This window comes from Mangifera indica, chromosome 8 (genome assembly GCF_011075055.1).
Source record: "Mangifera indica cultivar Alphonso chromosome 8, CATAS_Mindica_2.1, whole genome shotgun sequence".
Lineage (NCBI taxonomy): Eukaryota > Viridiplantae > Streptophyta > Magnoliopsida > Sapindales > Anacardiaceae > Mangifera > Mangifera indica.
The window spans coordinates 10,332,911-10,358,501 of NC_058144.1; the positions used below are offsets into that span (position 1 = coordinate 10,332,911).

The 25,591-nt window shown below is 31.8% G+C and overlaps 4 protein-coding genes across 6 annotated transcripts; 3 read left to right on the forward strand and 1 right to left on the reverse strand.

Moving 5' to 3' along the window:
* Positions 1-357: 357 nt before the first annotated feature.
* On the reverse strand, positions 358-1,261 carry LOC123223964. Its single transcript, XM_044647455.1, has 2 exons — positions 681-1,261; positions 358-513 (listed from the first exon to the last, which is right to left on the reverse strand). Exons 1-2 carry the CDS (start codon positions 1,128-1,130, stop codon positions 358-360), a joined length of 606 nt encoding a protein of 201 aa, XP_044503390.1. The 5' UTR covers positions 1,131-1,261.
* Positions 1,262-6,347: 5,086 nt separating this feature from the next.
* Positions 6,348-12,614, forward strand: LOC123224222 (potassium transporter 8-like). 3 transcript variants are annotated; one of them, XM_044647825.1, is made up of 8 exons: positions 6,348-6,988; positions 7,083-7,572; positions 7,668-7,721; positions 9,756-10,016; positions 10,111-10,163; positions 10,665-10,788; positions 10,880-11,134; positions 11,368-12,614. In XM_044647825.1, exons 1-8 carry the CDS (start codon positions 6,950-6,952, stop codon positions 12,417-12,419), a joined length of 2,328 nt encoding a protein of 775 aa, XP_044503760.1. In that variant the 5' UTR covers positions 6,348-6,949; the 3' UTR covers positions 12,420-12,614. The 3 variants fall into 3 exon arrangements, with proteins under 3 accessions (XP_044503760.1, XP_044503761.1, XP_044503762.1); XM_044647826.1 differs by lacking the exon at positions 6,348-6,988 and adding an exon at positions 9,310-9,367 and having other exon boundaries at positions 7,262-7,572; XM_044647827.1 differs by lacking the exon at positions 6,348-6,988 and having other exon boundaries at positions 7,409-7,572; positions 7,631-7,721.
* Positions 12,615-17,474: 4,860 nt separating this feature from the next.
* Positions 17,475-20,743, forward strand: LOC123222946. The gene is made up of 7 exons (XM_044645975.1): positions 17,475-17,848; positions 17,952-18,038; positions 18,148-18,324; positions 18,953-19,123; positions 19,264-19,476; positions 19,558-19,646; positions 19,774-20,743. The coding sequence occupies exons 1-7, from the start codon at positions 17,761-17,763 to the stop codon at positions 20,464-20,466; spliced, it is 1,518 nt and encodes a 505-aa protein (XP_044501910.1). The 5' UTR covers positions 17,475-17,760; the 3' UTR covers positions 20,467-20,743.
* A 2,196-nt stretch (positions 20,744-22,939) lies between these two features.
* Positions 22,940-23,431, forward strand: LOC123223965. The gene has a single exon (XM_044647456.1). It carries the CDS (start codon positions 22,940-22,942, stop codon positions 23,429-23,431), a length of 492 nt encoding a protein of 163 aa, XP_044503391.1.
* Positions 23,432-25,591: the final 2,160 nt, after the last annotated feature.

Below are 25,591 nucleotides of genomic sequence, written 5' to 3' on the forward strand. Positions count from 1 at the left end.
AAAATATTAAATTTAATTGATGTGAACTTCACTCCGTACATAATTTTATTTTAGCAAAGAGGCCCAGAAATAAATAAAAAACATCATCTGAATGCATAAATTAATTATTATTACTAATCGGTTACACAAATACTTAATAAAACACTTTTCATCTAATTTCCCAATTTCAGCTTCAGGCTTTTCCCTCAGCCCATCAAATTTTTTCTCAAGAAATCTCTTTTTACAGTCATAGAAATAGATCACAAAAGCCACCCACTTCATCACATTCCACAGACAATTCACACAGACTTGTGCAGCAATGACTTCAATCACATTTTTGCTTCCTCCATTTCGCCACCCAAACAGATACACAAATTCTTAACCCAAAACTCCAACCCGAGAACATAAACTGTAGCACAAGTCCTCGCTTTTGCTGCCTCTACTCAGATATGCAGAGACTCCAAGCGCCACATCGCCGTGTTTATTCTCCTCCAGGATCGAAATTACCAGCCCCATATTCCATATCGCAGTCCACTCCATGGATTTTGCCAGAAAAACAATGATCAGTAACCCGTATATGATGTTGAAGAACACAAGTGTTGAAGCGTAGAAGTTTATTGACAAGGTCAACAAGCGATCAATGTAAGTGAAGTTAATAGAAGAGCGCAGATGGATGTGATCAATGTGCCTTTGAAACTCACCTTGTTTATCGTTTTCCTGATTATGCCCTTCAAACTCGTTGATTCATTCTCATCTTTTAAGTAAATCTCTGAAGCTGTAGAAACTGTGATGATGGTGTTAAGTAGGTCGACAAGATGAACAAGACCCAAGAACGAGAGAAATGAAATGAGATTTTTTGCTGAAATTTTTCCAATCAATTCTCGGATGGCATGAAAGGTTGACCTGGAATAGCACGACGTTAAATCAAATTCGTAGCAAGGAGAATCGTTGGACATGAATTTGAGAGCTTGAATCAAGTTGTGCTGGAAAATTATCTCATGCAAAAGGAAGAAGCAGAAAAAAGGAAAGAGAGCAGTGAGAAAAAAGATGATGAAGGTGGGAATTCTGAAAGGTAATTTGATGGTTTCTTTGATTATTCCAAAGAAGTCTAGCTTTTCTCTCATTAGAATTTTGTTATTGTTGATCTCCATTTTCACTCTGCTTTCCTTACTCCTCTAGTTCAGCATCTAAATCTATGGTTGTGTTAGGGAAAACGTAGTCTTTGGTGTATGGAGTCAAAAGTCAACTTAATGGGCAAGAAGGATCTTGGAAGGAACTCGCAAGCAAAAGCTCTTCCTTAAGTTGACTTGACAAATTATTTGATATTTTTTATTCATTATTATTCATCGGATCCTTCTTATGGATCCCAAGCATCAATTGGGCCGCATAAGTGCAGGCTCAATTAAGCCAATTTTGAATTAGTCCGCAAGTAACCTTGTAGATCCTTTTCGGCCAAAAGATTATTCCACCCAAAGTATAAAAAATGACAATTTCCCCTAGAATTTTTTTTCACTTTTATTTGATGATGATCCAGCGTTCTTTAGTCATCGCCGTCCGCCCTCCTATCTTATCTCTCCTTTTCCTCTTCAACCACAAATTGATGAAAATTGTCTAGAAATCTAGATAATTTTCATCTAGACTCATTATCATCCAAATGATTCATTTGGATATCATTATCTTGATAAAAATCTTCTAAATTTTTAGATGATTTTTGTCAATCCATGACCAAAGATGAAAAAGAGAGAGACCCAGAGAGAGATAAAGTGGGAGGGAGGATGATTAATGGTCAGAGACAACTGATTGTCTACAAAAAAAAAGAGAAAAATACTCTAAGGAAAATTCTTATTTTTCAAATTTTGAAGGAAAATTTGGTTGGGGGGGAGGGGGCGGCGGGGGAATTATGAAATTTTCAAATTGAGAAAGAAAATATGATAAAAGTTTAACTTTTTAATTTTTTTTGTTAAATAACAATTTTATCTTTAATTATAACTGAAATTTTTAATTGAAATTATTTCATTAATGAATATTTAAATTTTTAAAAATTAAAAAATAAGACTTTAAATTTTTACTATAGCGTGTCGAAACAAGTCTTTTGACCTTTTCGTTTTTTTTTTGTTTATCTAAATCCCATTAAATTGTGAAGAAAATTATGCCTGAATTTGTTTTTCCAAAAAAATTAGGTGGGTGAATCTGACAGTGGGAGACAAATTCAAAAGTTAATTAAATATGTGGTTAATCATAAAGCGAAATGCACGTGAGAGGATTGGTAAGATTCTAATGTTGGTGATATAACCTAAATGGGATCCCGTGGGTCCTTGGCTAATAATATGTTGGGCAAAGTAGTTTTTTCTCAATCAAAATAATATATTCATAGCAGAGTAAAAATTTAAATATTTATTTATTTTTAAATAATATTAAATATATAATTAAAATTATTATTTAATAATAATATTAAAAAAATTATTTTATTTTCTCTCTAAATTTTAAAATTTAATATAAATTCTTATACTTAAACTTTAAAAAGTGACTTCCCTTGCCGTCCTCTCAAATCTTCAAGTTTTTTTTTATCCCTCCCTCTGACCACCAACGATCGACATAATATATTATTAGACGATAAGTATCATCTAAAAATCTAAATAACAAAGTGTTGTCTAAATCTAAATGACATTTATCATCCAGATCTAGACGACATTGTCATCTAGATTTGGATGACTGTCGTCATCGTTAGATGACGATCGTTATCCAGAAATCATCTTTTAAATGATCTTGTCTTATTCCTCTATCATTAGTCTATTATTCATCAAAGAAAGTGATAGGTTTCAGGGCTAGTATTTTAAAAAGAAAAAAGCAAATTTTTTAAAACTTAATCAAAGAAAAAAATTTTACTTTTCTAAACTAAAGAAGAAAAAAGAAATATAATTTTAATTATTTTAATATTATTGATAAAATAATAATTTTACCCTTAATTTTAATAAAAAATTTATGAATATATTTTAATAGATTAAAACTTAAATAGGTGTTTAAATTTTTTATTTATTATAAATATATACTCGTCATCTTACCAAATTACAACAAAGTTGCGGGTCCATTCGTTATGTTTCTGAAATTTTCTAGGCCACTCTTTGAAAGATGATGATGATGACGTATAGATCTATCATGTTGATGGAGATTCTTTACTTGCTGTGGAGGATTGGATAAGAGAGGGTGCTGATCCAATAATAAATGGGATACGTTTGCATAAAATAAATACTAAACTAATTTATTATATATTAGAATATTATTTTATTTTTAATTAAAAATTATTTAATATAATATATTATTATTATTATTATTATTTAAAATTTAAATTAATTTCAAATATATATAATTTAGGTTTGTTTTAAGTTTTTATTATAGACCAAATAGATTACTTTATTACCTTTAAGAAGTTATTTACATACTATAATCTTTTCCACTTTCCCAATATTGAAGAGATTCCGAACACGAGGTTTGACCTCCTCCACTAGTATCATTGATGACAAAAGAATCACTCCACCGCCAGATGCAGGAAGGCAACTCTCAAGATATCATAAGATTGACGAACCTATGAAATAATCACAGTTGAGCTTTTCCTTTTAGGTGGAGTCGGACGGAGGGAAGGGATCTCTTGGTTTGTGTGGCAATACCGCCCTGGGCTTCAGTGGGTTGCTTTGCTAGTGGTGGTGTTTGTCCAATAATAATAATAAAAAAAAATCAATAAAATATAGTAAATAATATAAATAATAATTTTATCTTAAATAATATAAATAATTTATCTTTTATAGTTATATTTTTAATTTATTAATTTTTTAGAATAAAAAATTTTATTTTTAATTAATATATAATATAAAAAAAAAATATTATATTAAAAAATTTTTAAATAAAATAATAAATTCATTTTTTTTTTATTTTTAATAAAAAAATTTTATTTATAATTTTTTAAATAATTTATTTTAAGGTAATATTTTAATTTTAATAATAAAATATCATCTTTATGAATAGAGCTGAGGGTTGGGTTGATAGAATCTTTGCCGCGGGAAAGTACGAGAGTTCCCTCTTGCAGGAAAGTAAACGATTGTCAATACAGTGGCAGATTTGTTAAGGAATAGTCATCGGCCACCAAAACAAGAATCCAGCCTCGTCGACATAAAAATGTTATAAATTTGTTGGGTAATCATTATTTAGTTCAGTAAAAATGAAATTTATTTTATTTTTTTTGCTCACTTTATCAAAAATTTACTAAATTTAATTAACAAAATTTAACAAAATGGATTGATGGATGATATTTTTAAATTTAAAATGTGAAAGAATTTTTTTCTTCAAGCGGAAATTTGTCATTCGACCTTTCATTATAATTCAAATTAAATAGTAAAATTGAATTGAATTATTCAAAAATTATAATTTAGTTTAGTTTATAAAATGACTTGATTTGAATTGATAAATTAAAAAAAGTTTACAAATTAAATTATGATTTGAACGATTTTTAAGTCAAACCGTAAACCATATTTTTATAAATTAAATAAAGGCAAAATGACTATTTTCCACCGTAAGTTTGATGAAATAATATATTCTTACTTTTTATATTTAAAAAAAATCATTTTTTTCACTCATATATTAAATTTATTAAAAAAATTGTTAAATTTTTATTAAATTATTGAGAAGATAGAAAAACTCTTCTTTAGGGTAAATAACACTTTGTTCTAAAAATGTTATTAAATATTTTTTGTAATCCAAATTTATATTAATTTTAATTAAAAATAAAAAAAATCAATTCAAATGTAAATACGAGTGTCAATAATTTATAATCGTATGTTTAAGGGTATTTGTGTAATTTTTTAAAATTTAGAGGTATTAATGATTTTTTTTAAAAGACTTGAAAATTTGAAAAAAGTTTTAGGGTATTTTTAAAATTTTAATATAGTTTTCAATAGTTTTAAAAATAATAGTTATATTTCTAAAGAATTGAATAAAATACAATAAATTAGAGATTTATTTTTCATTTTCATTTGTATTTAATTCTTATTTGAAACGTTTATTTTATATGTTGAAAACTATAATTTAACATTATTTATTAGGTAGAAAATATTTGAAAATAAATTATTTTTAATAGATTTAACCTATAATTCATATCAAACTAAATTATATTATATTTTTTCAATTTAATTTGATTTAATTTAAAATATAAAATAGTTTAAAATTTTTCTAAATTATTATTTTAAGTGCCAAAAACGATATATTCTATTTATTATACATCTAAGTATTCTAATTAATTTTATTGTTTTGTAAATTTTTAAATAAAATTTATTGATTAATATAATATTATTTAAAAAATTTATTATAATTTAATAATAAATTAAATTAATCAATTTTAAATTAAATTGATTAAATTATAAATTAATAAAATTATTTATTTAATGATTGATTTAATTTAAAAAATATTGATTAAAATTATTTAATTAATGAGCTCTCAATAATAATGTTGAAGTGTAAATCGGTGGTTACATTTTTGGGTCAAATCATCTTGAAACCACCGCTTATTAATATCATTTAATTCTTCGCTTTTTCTCTCATCATCTGGACCACCCAAATGTCTTGTGTGGTCGTGTCAACATAAAACTTTGTCATACAAGTAGGGGTCCCAACTTGGAGGGTCGGTCCGTCTATATCCGGTAGGGGTTATAGATCACTGTTTCTTATCTATCTTTATTACAGAGACAAAGGTGATTGTTTAAATAATAAAATTAATTAAAATTAAAATCAAACCATAATTTTAAATATCATAAATATTATATATTAATTATTTTAATATATATAATAAAAATATAAATAATATAAAATTATAAATATATAATTTAGTATAAAAGAATAAAAACAAGAATAGGAATAGAAACAAGATCGGGGTGAAGCCTCTTGTCTTCAATTACGAAAATATTTTTTACCTTGTCTCTATCTTTTGATTGTTTCTGTCAAAGAATTCCTTTTTTGAATCGAAGATGGTCAAAAATTTTAAATCCGGACTGAAATTGATATCCCCATATACCAACAATACACTGAATTATACCTGCAGATATTTATATGTATCCATGTTACTAACAATTTCATTTTAAATGAGAAAAACACACATAAAATGTTTCCTTAAAATATGTTTCACTGGCGTCTGGAGGTCCTCTCTTCAACAGAAAACTGAAACATTTTAACGGCGTTTGGTGTTTTTCATAATGATGAAAAGAAAAAAGAGAAACTCAGGGTCAAACTCATGCTGAGCTACGGAGACAGCTGTTTGAAACCAACGAGGATTTGTGAGATTGATGAAGCAGAAACACAAAGAGAAGTTTTTTTAGAGTTTTGAGTGGTGTGTGTTAGGTCTGTCTGATGATAAAAGATTTTTTCAGCTAGTGCATGCCTCGATCACAAAGCACTTTTCCACTCGAAAACAAAAAAACTTTGTTATTTATTCACTTTCAAAGTGAATAAGCCAAAATCATACCCAAGTGGAGAAGATAACCTCAAAACGATTGTGTAATAAAGAAAGAATAATTATAAAAAAGAGAACACAAAACTCATATTTCACATACAACGCAAAGTTGCCCTCTTTCTCTCTCTTTCATATTTGGTAGTAGGATTATATATTTCTATATTCTATATAGCTGCAAGTCCAAAACTATTCTCTATTTTCATTTATTGTGTTTCGTGTTTGTTATTTATTTGTCTACATTGGTGGGTCTTGACTCTTTAACTACTTTGTGTATTCTCTTTTATTAAAATGAAACTAGCCTTTCTCATTCCAGAATTTTTTTTCCACTTGCTTGAATTGAAGTGGGGAGGGTGATAAGCTGTTTGGGTTGTCCGTCTTAAGCTTCAAGTGGGGAGGGTGATAAGCTATTTGGGCTGTCTGTTTTAAGCTTCAAGTTGCTTCAGAAATGGATTGTCAGTGATTCAGTGGTAGTCAGTGATGGATCTTGAAGGTGTCATCAGTAATAATCCAGTCAAGGTATGACATGTGGCAACAATCTTTTTTATTTGTTGGTTTAATCATCTTCTAACTCACAGTTTTTTCTTTTTTTGGTAAATTCATGTTCTTGCAGAAAGATTCATGGAAGACAGTGTTAACTTTGGCGTTTCAGAGTTTAGGTGTTGTGTATGGGGATTTAAGTACTTCTCCTTTATATGTTTACAAAAGCGCTTTTGCTGAGGATATACAACATTCAGAGACTAATGAGGAGATTTATGGGGTGTTATCTTTTGTGTTTTGGACTTTAACATTGATACCACTGGTGAAATACGTGTTTATTGTGCTTAGAGCTGATGATAACGGTGAAGGTGGCACATTTGCTCTTTATTCATTGCTGTGTAGGCATGCCAGAGTTGGTTCCTTGCCCAATTGTCAGTTGGCAGATGAAGAGTTATCAGAGTACAATAAAGACGTGATCTTTTCAAATAATAAGAGCCTTGCTGGGTCTCGCTTGAAATCCACTTTGGAGAAGCATAAGTTATTGCAAAAAGTGTTGCTTATTTTGGCTTTGATTGGAACTTGTATGGTCATTGGAGATGGGGTTCTTACACCTGCAATTTCTGGTATTGATCTTTTATTATTATTTGTTTTTGGACTTCAGACGAATATTTGGTCTTTTAGTTGCTGGGAATTGTTTTTGTTCTGGTTCTATGTGCAGTTTTCTCTGCTGTATCCGGCTTGGAACTTTCCATGTCAAAGGAACAACACCAATGTAAGTTTCTCATCTTGAGCCAATGTGTTTCTATCAATTGTTTGTTCTTTCATTCCAAGAGTAAATTTTCATTTTTGAGGGGTATAAACACCTTCTCAATATTTCAGAAAATCACCCATCTTTAAATGAAAGTAAGGTTGAAAAACAAATTTCTTAGGTTGATTTGGCAACTGGGAAATATAGCATGAAAAAATGATTTAAGTGAAACCAACTTTGTGGGGCTGATTCAGCAGATTGCTTGGATAATCTTGAAGTTAATTTCTTTAGCATCTCTATCCTTTATACGCTGCAAAGGGAACAGATTTGGGATGTATCTAGATATCATATTTGCTGATATACATTCGGATATTGATGTTTGCAATTTGCAAATCTTGTGCTTCATCTTTTTGTAACATCTAGACGTAATTAGTGGACAATCAGATAATACCAAATAGTGGAGGCAGGCATTTTTTTGGGGTCCCTACTCATATAATTAATAATAAACTTTACTTTAATCAAGACTCAAATCACCCTCAAGTTTATAATACTATTAATTATGATGTGGAAGGTCAAGTTATAGTTGCCAGGTTATAATAAAGTAAGATTCCAGTCATCACCATGTGGCTTTGAAAAGAAGTTTTATTGAATAAATTAGAAAGTTGAGTCCAAAAAGTTTTATCTTTGTTAAAGTTAAGTTTTCTTTATGAGGTGGAGAAAAAAATGGTTTTTAATTTGGGTAAGGTTCTGAAATCTGAATAAAATATATAATCTTTTAGCATTATATGCTTCAGTTAGTTCATTTATTTAATTGGAATCATTAGGTACTGGACTTTTTGACTTATTTTAGAGGGATGACTTGAAGTCACCCATGACATACATAAATTTAAATAACCGAGCTCTGGCCGATTTGTAAATGTCCAGGGGATGGTAGTGATTGAAATATTAAAGGGAATTCATTATCGTTCTTTGTTTGCTGTTGTCACTCAGATACCAATTCTAGATGATCAACAGAATTTTTAATTGTCACACGATTCCTGTGTATAATCAACTTGTTTTGGAGCACCTAATTATCCTTTTATTAGTGGGATTTGATCTTTTGTGTCTTTGACTTATTGGAATTTGATCCTACATGCATATTTGCCAATTCCGTTGTGTTTGTAAGGAACAAGTTTTCCACTGACTATCATGTCATGGTGTAACAAACATTGCATAATCACTTAAGATTTTAGATATAATCAAATTATCTCTGATTAAAACCAACAAACAACCCTATTATGTTAAGATATTTCAATTGCATGTTCCCTCTAGCTTGTGTGTTTTAATTCACTTTTGAGGAAATTTATGTTTACCTTCTAATATGCCTGTTAACGTATCTGCTCTTCAGTAGGCCATTCCTTGGTCCTGATACACTTGAAAGAGTTTGCAAAGCAGAATTCATTGTGCTCGAAGAGGTTCTTCTTCATTACAAAATATTACCTTTAACACTATAATGTCTTTGTATGAGGAAACGAGCTTAAAATACACTTGATCGAATAGTTATTACATTAATACTAGTAAAATTGTTCAACAAGATATTGCCAAATTCATTTTATATCTTAAAATTTGGCAGTTCGTGGAAAGTCCACCTGCAATATATGGCTCAAGATTAATGGGAGCACAGTTTCCTGGTATTGTCACAGATTTTACTTTTGTTTCTGTCTAGAAAGTAGATGTTAGCCGGATCAGAATGTTTTTTGTAAAATAAACCCCCAGGATCGAACCAAACACTATAAACTGATAAATGGTAACATATGTTTTTTGTTAAAACAAGCATCACATAAACGTAAGCCATTTATGTTTTCACGTAACAGGTTTATGTCCATAGCAGTGTATATATGTATGTGTTTGTGCATATGTGTGTGAAGATCTGCTATGTGTAGAAGAAGTTCTACGCTCATCTGTTTCTATTCCTTGATGAAAATCTTAAATGTTTATTAGTTTTAGAGAAGCAGAAAGCTTGTGTTATTAATTTTGTGCTTGGTATTCTATTTCCATACGAGTTTGTTGATACTGCAGATGTTGAAGTCCCTGTTGCTTGTGCAATACTGGTGTTTCTGTTTGCCCTTCAACATTATGGGACTCATCGAGTGGGATTTTTATTTGCCCCTGTTGTGATTACATGGCTTCTATGCATCAGTGCAATCGGTGTCTACAACATTTTCTACTGGAATCCCCATGTATACGAGGCACTCTCCCCACATTATATGTACAAATTTTTGAAGAAGACTCAGAAGGGAGGTTGGATGTCCTTGGGTGGGATTCTGTTGTGTATAACAGGTACAAAGGGCATTTCAAGTGAACTATCTGCTCAACATTGATGTAATACACCTTTTATATCTACTCTTAAACAAATCATTTTTCTAAATTTCAGGTTCAGAAGCTATGTTTGCTGATCTTGGGCACTTCTCACAGTTGTCAATTAAGGTGATCGATTTGTTTATTCATGTAGATCCTTTGTTCATCCTAAATCTGCTCTAAAAAATTAAAAGCATAATCATCTTTGTAAATTCCAGTATAAATTTACATTTGTCTAATATATAACGAAAAATACTGAACTTAGTTGCATAAGCATATTGTTAGCTTGAGTAAAACCAGGTTGAGGAACAGAATTAAAAACACGGTCAGCTGCCTAAATAGTCAGTTTTGATGATTTGCATAGCCTAATCATAATTGCAGAAGTGGAGTTATTGATACTGCTATATAACAACTGTTACCAATGAAGATAGTAGATTAGGTTTATTAGAATAACTAATCCTTCAAATGTATCGAGAGATACCAGAAGTTGACTTCCATGCATCATGCTTAAGTAAAACTGGGGTGTGTTTATATTCCTCACTGATAATGATAAATCAAATAAAGAATTATTTCACAGAAGATGCCTTGATGATATATAGCAATTCCACTAACTATAAAATCCTCATGCAGATTGCTTTCACGTTTGTGGTTTACCCATCTTTAATCTTAGCATATATGGGCCAAGCAGCTTATCTTTCCAAGCATCATTCTATTAAGAGTTATTACTGGATCGGATTCTATGTATCTGTACCTGGTAGGTTTTAACTGCTTTCTTAGATGATAAATAATCAATTTAAATTTCACGGTTTGTGCTAAACCAAAGCAAAATTATTCTTCTTCTTCAGAGAAAATAAGATGGCCTGTTCTGGCTATAGCCATTCTTGCAGCAGTTGTGGGAAGTCAAGCCATCATCACTGGAACTTTCTCAATAATCAAGCAATGCTCCGCTTTGGGTTGTTTCCCCAAGGTCAGAATTATCCACACATCTTCCAAAATACATGGCCAGATTTACATTCCGGAGATCAACTGGACTTTAATGTTTTTATGCTTGGCTGTTACTGTTGGTTTTAGAGACACAAAACACATGGGGAATGCATCAGGTACTGTCATCATCAAACCCCGTCTGCTTGCACCTACACATACAAACAAATTTTCTAGTAACAAATTTTATGTCTCTGGAACATATAAAGACTGCATAATATACAAGATGTTTATTTTCAGCTCTTTAATCATTGTTAATGATGGATTTTAACCAGTTGTTTAAACAAATACATAATGCATGAAGAGATTTATTAATGATCTTAATGTTTAATCTCACTGCATCTATAAACAGGTTTGGCTGTTATAACTGTAATGCTGGTGACCACCTGCCTGATGTCTCTAGTTATTGTTCTATGCTGGCACAAAAGTATCTTCCTGGCTGTCTGCTTTATATTCTTCTTTGGCTCCATCGAAGCACTCTACTTCTCAGCATCTCTCATTAAGTTCCTCGAAGGGGCTTGGGTTCCCGTTGCCCTCTCATTGATCTTCTTAATTGTTATGTACATTTGGCACTATGGAACACTCAAGAAATATGAATTCGATGTTCAAAATAAGGTCTCCATCAACTGGCTTCTGAGTTTAGGTCCTAGTCTTGGAATTGTTAGGGTTCGAGGGATTGGCCTTATACACACTGAGTTAGTTTCTGGAATCCCAGCTATTTTCTCTCACTTTGTCACTAACCTTCCAGCTTTCCACCAGGTTGTAGTCTTTCTCTGCATCAAATCAGTTCCGGTGCCGCATGTCAGACCTGATGAAAGGTTCTTAGTGGGAAGAGTTGGTCCAAAGGAGTACCGGCTGTATAGATGCATAGCACGATATGGGTACCGTGATGTCCAGAAGGATGACTTGGAGTTTGAGAAGGACCTTATTTGTAGCATTGCAGAATTTATTCGGTCAGAGAGGCGAGAAAGCAATCTAGGAATAGAATATCTGGAAACTGAAGAAAAAATGACTGTTGTTGGGACTACTTCCTCAAATTTAGACAGTGTAAAAATGTGTGAAGATGATGACGATGTTTCTGAAATTGTAGGCTGTTCCGAGATGAGGGAGCTAAAACACACTGAGAAAGCAACAAAAAGAGTAACGTTTCTCGTGCCAGAGTGTCCACAAATTGATCTGGGCGCACAAGAGGAGCTGCAGGAACTGATGGACGCGAGGGAGGCAGGAATGGCATTCATACTAGGACATTGCTATGTTAAAGCAAAGTCAGGATCAAGTCTGATGAAGAAACTTGTGATAAATTTGGGGTATGATTTCCTGAGAAGAAACTCCCGGGGACCGACTTATGCTCTAGGAATTCCCCGGGCATCGACTCTCGAGGTTGGGATGATTTACCTTGTTTAAGTTCGAGCATAGTTGTGGATTCAATTGTTTCTTTTTAACTATCATATTGTATATGGAAGATCATAAGTTTCTCATAATGGCTATTAGGTAAAGCAGTGTTTGCTAATTCCCAGCTTATCCAATAGTTTGTAATTTTAGAACTGTTATATAAAGTTTGTAATTATTTTTTAATAAGAGGAGAGAAAGTTTTAGCAATACTGAATTATTGAGTTTATTTGTAATATCCTCAGGTACGTTTCAGGGGTATTTATATCTTTTAACCATGTTTTGAGATATTTTCAATTTTATATATATATATAATATGGACAAAACAAAAAAAATAAAGTTGTATATACATATATATGGATATATATCCATATCTCAAGAGAGAAAAGACAAAAAGAAACATTTTTAAGCCTCTTTTTCGATCTTTTTCCGTCTTTTCCATAAGAAGGCAGGCTTCTTTTTGTTTTTGTTGTGTTTTTGAAGAAAAGTGGGTGATTTAGAAGAGTTTTGGAAGATAAATAAGGAAGGAAAATAAGAGGAAGCACTTTGAAAGCCTTGGTAACCAAAAGATCTATTTCTTTTCCCTTTACCTATGCATATATATATTGGATGCATGTTATATAAATATATTAGTATGGTTGGTGTTGATTTAAGGTGATTTTGGTAATAAAGGAAGCAAAACAAGGAGGAGAGAGTCAACTTGCAAAGATTGGCTTGAAATAAGGTAAGGGGTATTATCTTTGATATATTTCATATTTTATGTTTTTGGTTCTTTTGATCTATGTTATAAATGATGATTTTGAAGTTGAAAAATGTTGTTTTGCCATTTGAGATACTTATGTGTGTGATTTTATTCATGACAGAGAGTTGGATAATATTTACAATTTTACCATTGATTTCGTCTCATGTTTTGATTGTCTTATCTAATGAATTATGAGTGTTATTATATCTTGTTAGAAAGCTCTTTGAATTATCTTTTCAGTGATACATAACTTGTACGAATTAGAGATATTTGGACTATTAAATGGCATGAACAAAAAAACTGTCTTACCAAATAAACAATGAAGACAGTTTTTTGCCATTGACTTCATCCCACGTTTTGGCTGTGTTATCTGATGAATCATAAGTTCTATTATAGCTTGTTGGAAAGCTCTTTGAATCCTCTTTTCAGTGATATATAACTTGTATGAATTAGAGATCATTTGGACTGTTAAATATTGTATGAACCAAAAAGACTATTTTACCAAATAAACAGAGAAGACAGTTTTTTGCCACTGATTTCATCTCACGTTGTGGCTATCTTATTTAATGAATTATGAGTGCTATTATAGCTTGTTGGAAAGCTCTTTGAATTCTCTTTTTAACGATATATAGCTTGTATGAATTAGAAACCGTTTAGACTGTTAAATTGTATGAAAAAGAAGGTTGCCTTGTCTAATAAACAGTATTCACAGTTTTGGAAAGAAAGAAAAGAAGGAAAAAAAGGAAAGGAAGAAAGAAAGAAAAGAAAGGAAAGGAAAGGAAAGGAAAGGAAAGAAAAGAGAGAAAAAGAAAAGAAAAAGAAAAGAAGAAGAAAAGAAAGAAAAACAAGAAAAGGAATTTGGGGCTCAAGATTCAGGGGTTGTTCTAAGAGCATGACTGGTGAGTTATGAATAGATTTAGATGGAAGCAAGACTAGTAAGATATAAGACATACATGGATGTTATGAACTATGAGGGGGCACTTTACACTATACCGCCCGCAGTAAGACACGTCTATATTAAAACATAGACTCCTAGTAAGGTCCACTCGCAGTAGAGCATGCTCATAGTATAGCTAAATTTAGATCCAAAAATAGTGTAGTGAGAGAAAGAAAAAGAGCTCAAACTTAGAAAAGTGTAAAGTCTCTATAGTCAACTTCCAAAATATATCAAATAGATATCAGATGGGATAAAATATGACTCAAATAATAAAGAATAAACTAGATTATCCCCTCGATTTCTTATGGAGGTTATGAATAAGGTTGAGTCTCAAAAGTGAGTTAGAACAGAAAATGAGATAGTTTACTTAATTCTTTTCCCTTATTTAGTGTTTTTATCTCTCACTTCCTTTTCTTTCATGATTGCAGATACAGGTGATCGAGGTAGCTGCAAGGCAGGGTCAGGTCAGCAAAGATATATCCGATTGGAGCAGGTTATCTCTGATTTATATTACATGCATACAGTCGCATGTTCTTGTTGACTTTTGACGTTATTGAGATGATTGTACAGTTGTATATGATTACTCCATGTTTTCAGATGAGTTTCATATGAGTATATATATCTTTTATTCACTTCCAGATTTTCAGTTTTCTTAGAAAAATTTCTAAATACTTTTAGTGATGCGTTCATTTTAAAATATTTTAAAAGAAAAAAATATAGACGCTTTGGTTATTAATTCATAATATTTCTCTTTCGGTGGATAATATTTCTAGGGAGGGATGTTACATTATCTTCATTTGAATTGTTTGTAAAAATTGAGGAAATACTATGTGATTGAATAATATAATTGTTTATCGTTTTTTTTAATGGCCAAAGGATTTATTCTTACCCAAATATTAGTGTTTTCTTAATTTTAATCCATTAATTTAAAAAAACTTAAATACTCATTCATCTGTTAATTTTTTCAATTATTATTAGAGTTAAAATTATCATCTAGTAAAAAGATTTTAAAAACTAAAAATTTATCATATTTCTCCCTCTAAGTTTAAAAGCATAATAATTTCACCACTTCAAAGTTTTAAAAGTAACCGTTTCCTCTTAGAGTTTTCCAATCACCACTATTGACCACTAGACATGGCGACGACAGTGTTCTCTCTCCTTCCTAGCGTCTCTCTCTATTTTGGTCGATGATCTATCTTTGTTTCTGGCCAAGAACTGAGCCAAAGTTAAGAAGACGAAGAATCAGAGAGTGTCGATCTATCTTCGTTGAACATCGACTTTGATTCTTCTTCACCGTTTCCAATCATCGTGGTTTTGGTTGGCTTTGGTTCTCCATCTTCTTTTCCGATCGTCGTGGTTCTCGTGACAAGAGTGTCGAACTTCGAAGAAAATCTAAGTTCGACACTTTGCTTCATCTCGTCAGAGACAATAATGGCAGGGGAGAACGACAAAGAGACCAAGAGAGAGATAAGTTGATCGGGAGGGAGAATATCGATGGTCGAGAAGTCATTGTTCGCTAAAGAGGAAGAGATTGAAACCCTCGAGGGAATTTGTCACTTTTCAAACCTTAGGTGGGGGATGGGGAATATTGTTAGATTTTTAAACTTTGGAGGAAAATGTGATAAATTTTTAGTTTTTAAAATTTTTTTTACTAAATGACGATTTTACCTTTAACAGTAATTGAAAAAAATTAACTCTTGAGGAATCACTAATCTCTAATGTCAAAATTATTTAATCATATATTGTTATATCAGTTTGTATAGATAAATTAATAAAATTTTTTTGTATATATAATATTAACTTTTTATAATATTCGTTATAAATTTAGATATTATAAGTTTGAAAATAAGTAGAGGTGGCAACCGAGCCGGTCAAGCCAGGTGTGGGTTGAGTTATATGGATAATAATTTTTAAAATTTGTATCTAGCCTTATAAATATGAGTCAATTTGTAGGTTACTTGTAATATTAATTTTATATTAATTTTATATATTTTTTCATAATTTTTAATATTTTTTTCTTTAATTGCATAAGTATTTCATGAAATATAAAATCTTAAATTCTTGTGTCATTACTTATATAGTACATGTTTTTTACTTAAATTATGTATAAAAAATTTAAAAAATTATAATTTAGTAAATTGACAAACAAAAACATAGATACTAACCTATTAAAGGCGCATCAGGATATGACTCTATGGGCTTTTGTCATGTCCTGACCCTTGTGTTTTGGTCAATCTGACCGAGCATACAGGCTCAATGTACCACATCAAGATTGGTTTGAGCTGACTTGATCCGATTCGACCCACTAACACTTTTATATGTGGTTTTCATTGTCTTAATCTCTTTCTAGTCCCACAGACAACACAAGCTCCAAAACTCATTACTATTAAAATTGAACATCCCTGATGGATGCTTTGAATTGAATTGTTTTTTACAAGACCCCTGTTTATATATTTATAGGCTAAAGAACTAATTCCCACCTAAAGAATGTTGTTTTCTCAACTTTTCATTCTTTTATTTTGAAAATCTCATTTATTTATCTGTATATTGTTAAGTTCGTTAATTTTAAAGGTAAAATTGTTATTTTTAACTATAATATTGAAAATAAACTAAAATTTTATCTCTTCCCCCCCTTAAACTCTAAAAAATAACAATTTTTTTCTCTAAACCAAGTTCTAAAAAATCATTTTTCTCTTTTTAGAGTTCAACTTCAATATCCTCTAGTGTCATCTCTGGTGATTTCTCTCTCTCTCCGGTTCCTCTTCTTTTGATGGCCTGCCTCAACATTTCTTCTCCCTTCGATAGTCATGCATCATTCATTTGGAAAAATAAATCGTCTTTTAAGATGAAGATGAGATTATCGTTGATCTCATCTTCTTCTTATAAACGAAGATGAGATCTTTTGTCTTTATTGGGAAAGATGAAAAACTTTTTCTCCCCTGCTTGAATAACTAGTCAGAGGAGGGGAGGTGACGAGAGAGATACTACCAAAGGAAAAGGAAGCGTCGAGAGGGACAGACTGTTGATGATGGGGTCGGAGATGTAACCAAAAATTAAAAACTAAACTTTAAGAAGAAAAATGTTATTTTTTAAAATTTGGCATAAGGAGGAATTATTAATTTTTAAAGTTTAAAGGAGAAAAAAGATTAAATTTTAAAGGATTAAAGTTTTATTAATTTTAATCGTTTATAGATAGATAAATATGACTTTCATAATTAAAAGATAAAAACTTGAAAATCAGCTAACTTTGAGTGGAAATTAGTCCTTTGGCCTATATTTATACAATAGGAATGATTTTCACGGTCATTATCATATATAAATTTTCTAAAAATAAACTCGGAACAAAAATGGTAGAGAACTTAGACAAGCGTATGATTCTCTCTGACAATGAACATTCAAATTCTCTCTCTTTTACTTTGTTTTGTTGAACGAATCTGGTTCTACTGTTAAGCTTAATCGCCACACTTAGTACTCTGTCTTTGTCTCTTTCACTCTCTCTTTCTCACAAAAAGGTTTTAAGTTCTACAGATTAAATGTAAAAAAGAAGAAAAAGTAAAGCGGTATACAATCTCTGCGGTCTCCTCCTTAACTAGTATATATAAAATGCTGAGCTCAAAACTTTCACCTTTCAGCATATCTTCTTCTCTCATGTTCAACAGACTAATCCCAACTCAACAATGGTGAGAAAGTTCCTTGCTTTTGTTTTCATTTCACAGTTTCTTTTTTGTGGGTTCTCTTCAGTTTCGGCTTCAACACCACCTGCAAGTAAGTTCTAGCTTATACACTACCTTATACATTTCACATTTTTGTTTCATTTTTCAAATCAACTTATAAAATTTGTTATCTTAATGGCTGAGTATGTTTGCAGAAATTGTAAGTGGGGTTGTCACTGATGCGGTCTCTGCTCTTGTGAAATGGCTGTGGTCACTAAAAGCTCCTGCAAAAACTGGTAGAGGTACAGATCTTTCATTAAACTCGCATTCTTTTAAGTTGTGCTTCGTTTTTAATTTCTCCAAAGGTTTTTTTTTTTTGCATCATTGAGGCTAATGGGATTAAATTTTCAGCTGTGTCTAGCAGTTCAAGGATGAAATTTGAGGGTGGATATACAGTGGAGACATTGTTTGATGGAAGCAAGTTTGGAATCGAGCCTTACTCAGTTGAGGTGTCACCGAGTGGGGAACTTCTTGTTTTGGATAGTGAAAACAGTAACATTTACAAGATCTCCACTCCATTGTCTAAGTGTAAGTTTGATTTTGTTTTATTGGTTTGCAGAGTTTGTGGTTATGATTATTGTGTTTTGCTTTGTGCTTGGGAAATCATAAAGAAAGATTCCAGAGCCACAAATAAAAGAAGTTATTATAGGTTTTATAAGCTTTTGTTAAGCAGAAGTCTCCACCTTTTTTAAGTACAAGAGACCTTTTAGTCTTGTTTCTGCCTACCCAGTTCATCTTTTTGGAGATTTACTCTTTCACTTTTTGTATTTAAACAAATATTAGAGACTAATTTCATATGCCAGTGACTCCTTGTTTACTCATGTGTTTTTTCTCTTATTGCTTTATCTTTTTTAGACAAAATCTTATGCTTTTGCGTACTTGTTGAAATTTAAGTACTTTTTTGAGCTTCTAAGCTTAACTCCTTGTTAATTTGAGTAAGGATACCCAGTTCTACTTTTGCTTTTCCAAAGATTAGATGATAAATAATAGAGGCGGCAAAATAAGTGAGACTTTAAAATTTTCTTTTTCTTGAATATCAAGATAGGTTTCATGTCCTTGGATTCCTTTCATTTGAATTCTTCTATTGAAATGTATTTCTTTGCTGAACTAATATTTTGGTAGAAGTTTTCTATACATTATCAATGATGAACTGCAGATAGCAGACCAAGGCTAGTTGCCGGGTCACCTGAAGGGTACTATGGGCATGTGGATGGGAAACCTAGAGAGGCGAGATTGAACCACCCAAAAGGGCTTACTGTCGATGACAGAGGAAATATATACGTTGCAGATACAATGAATATGGCTATCAGGAAGATTAGTGATACAGGTAAATCCTTGTGTATTTGCTGCATTCCTGTGATTGAAGTGTGAATTATCTTTGTTTTAAATTTCTTTTGTGCTATAGTCCCTGTCCGGACAATATCAATTATTCTTTCAATAACTCATGAATTTAATTTCTTTATGCAGGGGTTACAACTATAGCTGGAGGAAAATGGGGTCGTGGAGGAGGCCATGTGGATGGTCCTAGTGAAGATGCGAAATTTTCAGATGAGTTTGATTTGGTTTACATTGGAAGCACCTGCTCTCTGTTGGTTATAGACAGAGGAAACCAGGCAATTAGAGAGATACAACTCCATGATGATGATTGTTCCTATCATTATGATGGTAGTTACAATTTAGGTACGTCCATTTGATTTTCAATCTCATCATTCTTGTTTCGAGACCTCAAAGATTTATAAATTATTTCTTTGAACATTGCAGGAATATTTATGCTTGTTGCTGCTGCATTCTTTGGTTACATGCTAGCATTGCTGCAGCGTAGGGTCCGAGCTATGTTTTCGTCACAAAATGTAAGCTCTCTGTCCTTGATTATTTCCTTTTACTGATATTATGATAGAAACTCCTTGAATCGTCCCTTTCCATATTTCTGCACGATACTGTCTAGGAAAGTTTCAATTGTGAATTTTTGCTTGGTAGGATTCAAGAAACTCATTAAAAAGAGGTCCACCAGTGGCGCCATATCAAAGGCCTCCTAAATCTGCCAGGTCACCCTTAATTCCTACTGAAAATGATATTGACAAATCAGACGATGGTTTTTTTGGTTCAATTGGGAGACTTCTCCTCAACACCGGGTCATCGGTAGCTGAAATTTTTGGGGGATTATTTTCAGGCTTAAGGAGAAAGCCCACCCACTATCAGTACCAGCATCAATACCAGCATCAGTACCAGCAACGGAATGTACCCTCAAATGGATGGCCCATGCAAGAAAGCTTTGTCATTCCAGATGAAGATGAACCACCATCAATAGAAACAAGAAGCCCTACACTAAAGAACTATCCATATATGAATAAGGATTTGGAGAAAAAACATTACACCAAGCAAACCCGAGCTTACAACAACAGTTGGGATGGTGATTATTACCACCACCAGCAACAGCAGCAGATACAGAACCAGCAACAGCATCATCATCGCCATTTTTCACCTAGTCCACAGACTTACTATGAGAAAAGCTGTGAGACAAACGAGATAGTTTTTGGGGCAGTTCAAGAACAGAATGGACGACGTGAAGCTGTGGTGATAAAGGCTGTTGACTATGGTGATCCCACCAATAGCCACCATAATATTCGACCGCGACTGAATTACATGGGTTATTCCCATGGCTATTCATAGTCTATTACGACATATTTTATAAATTAGATGGCACATGAAGATCTTTAACTTCATGTCTCTGCTACTAGATGAAGATGGGAAGTTTGACGTGACTCTATCACAAGGAATGTTATGTTACCTTTGCTTGTAGTAATAGTATTAGGATTGATGTATCTTGACACTTAAGTTTGCTTGTTTGTAGCAGAAGTTATGTATAATGCATTATCTTTTAGATTAGAAACGAAGAGAATGTAGGCAACGCCAACTTTGCAGTAGAATTAATGTGGCTTCCTTTGTAGATTCTTGTGTATTGTCAAAGATAAATTTAGCCAGGGAATCTTACTGCTCAAATAAGGAAAACGGCAGCTATCCCTTGAAGAAGGGTGTTTGTGACAACTAGAAATGAAAGATTTTTCAAACAAAATATATGGAAGGGAGCAATTGATAAGATGCGCAAGAAGCTCAAAAATAAAAGCTTAAACCCCAATGTGCAACAACTCATCTAATGGTTAAATTCTGCAGTCCAGTTAATATGAACTTAATTCCTGATAAACCCATGTTAAGAAGGTGACTTGGATTTAATAAGGTTTAATTACTAAAAAATGAAAGATTTTTTTACAAAAATAGACTAATAAAATTAATTTAAAAAATTGTTATTGAAATTAAAAAATTATCTTTAATATTATTAGATATAAATTATTATTATAATATTTGATAAAAATTAATAGATTAAATAATTGAGTAATATTATGTATACCTATTTTGGGTACATAATTGTGTACATATTTATATATATTATCATATGATTGAGTGTTATTTTATCTTTTATTTAAAATCATTTAATCATATAAAACAAATATAAGTGTGTACATATTTATATTCTCAAAGTAGGTACATATAATTTTTTAAAATATTTTTTATATTATTTATTATATTAATTGAAAGTAAATATATTTTAATTCTAAAAAATTAATAAATAATGATAAAATTATAACAAAGTTAAGATTATCTAGATAATTTTTGTTATGTTTAGCGTAGAATTATAATTAATAATAAAAAAATCATTAAAATATTTTATTATATAGTTTATGTTAGAGTCTTTAATTACTGCATACGAAATGCCCCTAACAATTACACAAAGCTTATACAAATAAAAAAGAAAGAATGGAGGACTCTTTCCATTCTGTGTGCCAAAATTTATTATATTCTTTTTAATAAATATATATTTTAGTTGGTAACAGACATAATTATATAAATATTGTTGATTAAGATGATGATAGTAATACAATATGGATATGTTCTCATCGTCATCATCACCCACCAATGCCTTCTCATCCTGTAATGCAAAGGTACCTTAATCGTGATAACAAAATTTGAGGTATTAAAATATCACTTCTCATCCAAATTTATGTAAGATTAAAGTTCATTTTATTTTAAATTAGTATTCTTTAATTATGAAAAATTTAAATATTTATATGTAAACAATTAAAATTAATTGTATCAATTAAGTTTTAGACGTAAAATCGTTATTTAATATTAAAAAGAATAAAATATTATTTATTTTCTCTTTAGATTTAAAAAATTAATAATTTTTTTACGATTAAACTTTGAAATATTATATTTTCTTCTTAAGGTTTTTATCTTTTCACCCTTCATTTTTTCTAGTGCTATAAACAAGTAGTTCTCTTTCCCTCCCCTTTTTAGTGCCTTCTCTTTATTTTTGTCATCGAATTAAGATGAGGAGAAGACATTGGAAAAGGGGAAAAAAGGGGAGGGAGAGAGAACTACCTAGTGATGGTGTCAAAAAGAGAGGAGGGTGAAAAGGAAAAAATTTGAGAGAGAAAAATATAATATCTTAAAATTTAATTCAAAAGAAAATTGGGGGAGAAATAGATAATGTTGACAAAGATGAGGAATAGGGGTTGGAAAAAGGGAAAAAGAAGGGAGAGAGAAAGAACTGTCTAGTGATGATGTCGAAAAAGGGAGAGTGAAAGGAAAAAAATCTTAGAGAAAAAATATAGTATTTCAAAGTTTAATTCAAAAGAAAATTATTAGTTTTATAAATTTATAGGAGAAATGGCTAATGTTAACTAGTTCTGTTAGTTTTAATTGTTTATAGATAGGTGTTTATGTTTTCAATATTTAATGGGTATTGATTTGAGAATACAATAAACATTGGGTGGGACAAAGTGATTTGGCCTTTATATAATAAGAAAGTCATAACATAATATCAAAGAGCTGAGCTGTTACAAATACAGTTCAGAGGAACGCACTACAACTGGCAACCGCCAATTCCCCGTTTACGTTAACTATTTAATCCCTCGATTTTTTTGTTACATGGCCCATCCTTCATTTTCTCCTTGATCATTTGACTTCACATCCAAACCAAAGCTCCCCCAACCCCCTACCCTGCATAGGACTCTCTCCCCCTCCGGTGAGGAAGGTGAGAGTTCTATTGCGACTGCTTTCGGGGGGGCTTTTCTCCTTTTCCAAAATGGTCTCCACGTCTCACGAAATCCCTGAAAACCCCATCAACAACAACGATGACGATCTCCATGAAGCTGCCTTCTCCAGACGTCGATGCTGTTTCTGCCTTCCATGTTTCGGTTCCAAACGTTCCTCCACTGGTGATTCAATCTGGTGGGAGCGAATTAGCACCGGCGAAAATAAAACTCCGGTGGAAGACCCTGGGTATCTTCGCGCTTGGAAGCGGGTTCGCGAATGGTCCGAGCTCGTCGCCGGTCCGAGATGGAAGACTTTCATCCGTACCTTTCGGAAGAACTGGACCGGTCCGACTAGGCAATCGAAATACCAATACGATCCTTTGAGTTACGCTTTGAATTTCGACGACGGCTCGGGGCAGATGGATGGAAATTTTATCGCCTGTGATTTCTCGTCTAGGTACGCCGCGGTGCCTGCCTCCGTCAAGCCCTCCACCAAGGGCACGGTGGGCTGTCAAGATTCACGTGACTCTCCGTCAACGTAATTCCGGAAGAGAAGAGCCTGATATGAATTTTTATTTTCGGTTAAAGTGTACCGTTGGGCTAACGTGCACCCCGGCGGCGAAGTTAGTGGGGCGTATGTGTGAAAAATGAAAAAATGGTTGACTTTTCGGTAATTATTTGTTTTTATGGTTTTTCAAATTTTGGTCCTCAAAGTGGTGCGGAGGGGCGCACGATAAGCTAAAATTACAATTTTATCATAAAATATGATTTTATAATATAAAAAATAAATATCTTGTTTGTAGGAAACAGAATAGGGATTTAAGAGAAATTTAATTAAAATAAGAAATATTATAAATGGAAAATAATAAATAAATGAATTTCTCTCTTTGTGCACGTAAACTTCGTAGTAAATAAAACGGGCCCAACCAATTATACAATTTAGAAACTAAAAATTCAATAAAATATTACATCTAAATTAATAAATCTCTGAAGTCTGGTGGTCAAGAATGGCAACTAGAGGACGGACCAAAAAGGCTTCCATCTCAGCTTCCACGCTCACCATCTTGGAAGAGAAATACATGAGTGCAACGAGCATGCCTCATTGAATTTTTTGTTGGTGCTCTAGAAACACCCACCCTTTCAACAAGTTGGTCACAACCACCGTTGCATCAATGTTGACTTACAATGTATAAACAAAAACCAATGTCATCGAGGCGTAAAACATAACTCATGGTGCCAGAAAAACGTCATTTCTAAGTGTGAAGGTATCACCTCTTGTTAGGAATCACAAAGAGAACTTGTACTCTATGCATGCAAATAACTCATGTTTGGTACGTGTAAAACTTTGTATTCATAAAGGCAATCACATTGTTGAACATTTAGATAATTCGTATTTTAATATATAAAAAAATCGTATCTTAATATATAGATAAAAATATAGTAACTGATAAAATATGTGTGTAGATAATTTACACTCGTATAAAAGGAATAACTAAATGCTAATTTATATTTAATAAAAATAAGAACGAGATCAGTAAGTGAATTATATACGTATAATACAGTAAATATAAAAAATATGTTTATAAAAAAATTTAATATAATATACAAATTTATACGACATATCACTTATAGTACTTTTTTTAAAATACATGTAATTTCGTACAAAAATCTAAAATACTTGAAGGGTCATTAGCCGGGCCCCAGCGCCAACGTGTGGCACTTTTTTATTTAATAAAAAAATTTGTATTATTATTATTATTTATCATTTTCTTATAATGAGTCTGTCTGTGCCTGTCTGTCTTGGCCGGCCGCTGCCTTTGGTGGGTCACTGGGCCTGGTAACATGGCCTTTGTCTATACACAACTCTATTATTTTAATAAAAATATAATAAATAGATATTTGGTTAAATATTATTGTTCCTTTTAAATCCTAGTCATTTGATTAAACTAGATAATTGTCATATTAAGTTACATAATACAAACTCTTCCAAAGCTTATCATTTAGAATTCTTCATGAAAATAATCATCCTTGATTCTATATTACAGCTTTACTTTCTTTTAAATTCATCTAATCAATGCAATGTAGAAGACAGACAACTGCCAACTTCTCATGACAACTCAAATTATGACCTAGAATTTTTCATCAGAAAATGTGGATTAATTTAATTAAAAAAAAAAGATTAGTTTAAACATGGTCACATGGACGGGAAGAACAAACTAAAATGATCCACATGTCACTGATAATACAGCAAGGAGATTTTAAATTAAAGTTGTATTAAAAAAGCTTCAAATATTCTGTCCCATTGCTCTCATGGATCCCACCATCAATTGCTCAGCCGCCCAGGCCTAGAGATCAATTACACAAATACTTGTGTGCTGTGCAGCCACCAGCACCTTATCCAAAAATGGGTTTTACATATGGAAAGTGGAAAAGTTAAAGCAGAACAAAAACAACAAAGCCATGCTTTCAAAAGCAAAAGTAGTTGGCCTTCTGCTTTTGATCATCAACATAATAAAAGCATATCGGTTGTGTGGATCAACATCAGGATGTTTAGAGTTCTACAATGAATTATATGAACAAGGTGAAGTGAATTCATATGGGAATTTGGAAATTGGTCTGCAATGATATTATCACAGTTTGATAACTTAAACAAGTTGAGATTTCTCTGATAAAGTATAGTACAAGAGATTAGGTAACATCAA

Bases quoted from the DNA above. Each gene is read 5' to 3' on its own strand.
- LOC123223964 (XM_044647455.1), bottom strand. From the start codon at position 1,130: ATGGAGATCAACAATAACAAAATTCTAATGAGAGAAAAGCTAGACTTC. The intron at 514-680 runs GTGAGTTTCAAA...AAATCCATGGAG, and splicing joins TCAGGAAAACGATAAACAAG to TGGACTGCGATATGGAATAT.
- LOC123224222 (XM_044647825.1), top strand. From the start codon at position 6,950: ATGGATCTTGAAGGTGTCATCAGTAATAATCCAGTCAAG. The intron at 7,573-7,667 runs GTATTGATCTTT...TTCTATGTGCAG, and splicing joins TCTTACACCTGCAATTTCTG to TTTTCTCTGCTGTATCCGGC. The intron at 7,722-9,755 runs GTAAGTTTCTCA...TTGATACTGCAG, and splicing joins GTCAAAGGAACAACACCAAT to ATGTTGAAGTCCCTGTTGCT.
- LOC123222946 (XM_044645975.1), top strand. From the start codon at position 17,761: ATGGTGAGAAAGTTCCTTGCTTTTGTTTTCATTTCACAGTTTCTTTTT. The intron at 18,325-18,952 runs GTAAGTTTGATT...GATGAACTGCAG, and splicing joins CTCCACTCCATTGTCTAAGT to ATAGCAGACCAAGGCTAGTT. The intron at 19,647-19,773 runs GTAAGCTCTCTG...TTTGCTTGGTAG, and splicing joins CTATGTTTTCGTCACAAAAT to GATTCAAGAAACTCATTAAA.
- LOC123223965 (XM_044647456.1), top strand. From the start codon at position 22,940: ATGGTCTCCACGTCTCACGAAATCCCTGAAAACCCCATCAACAACAAC.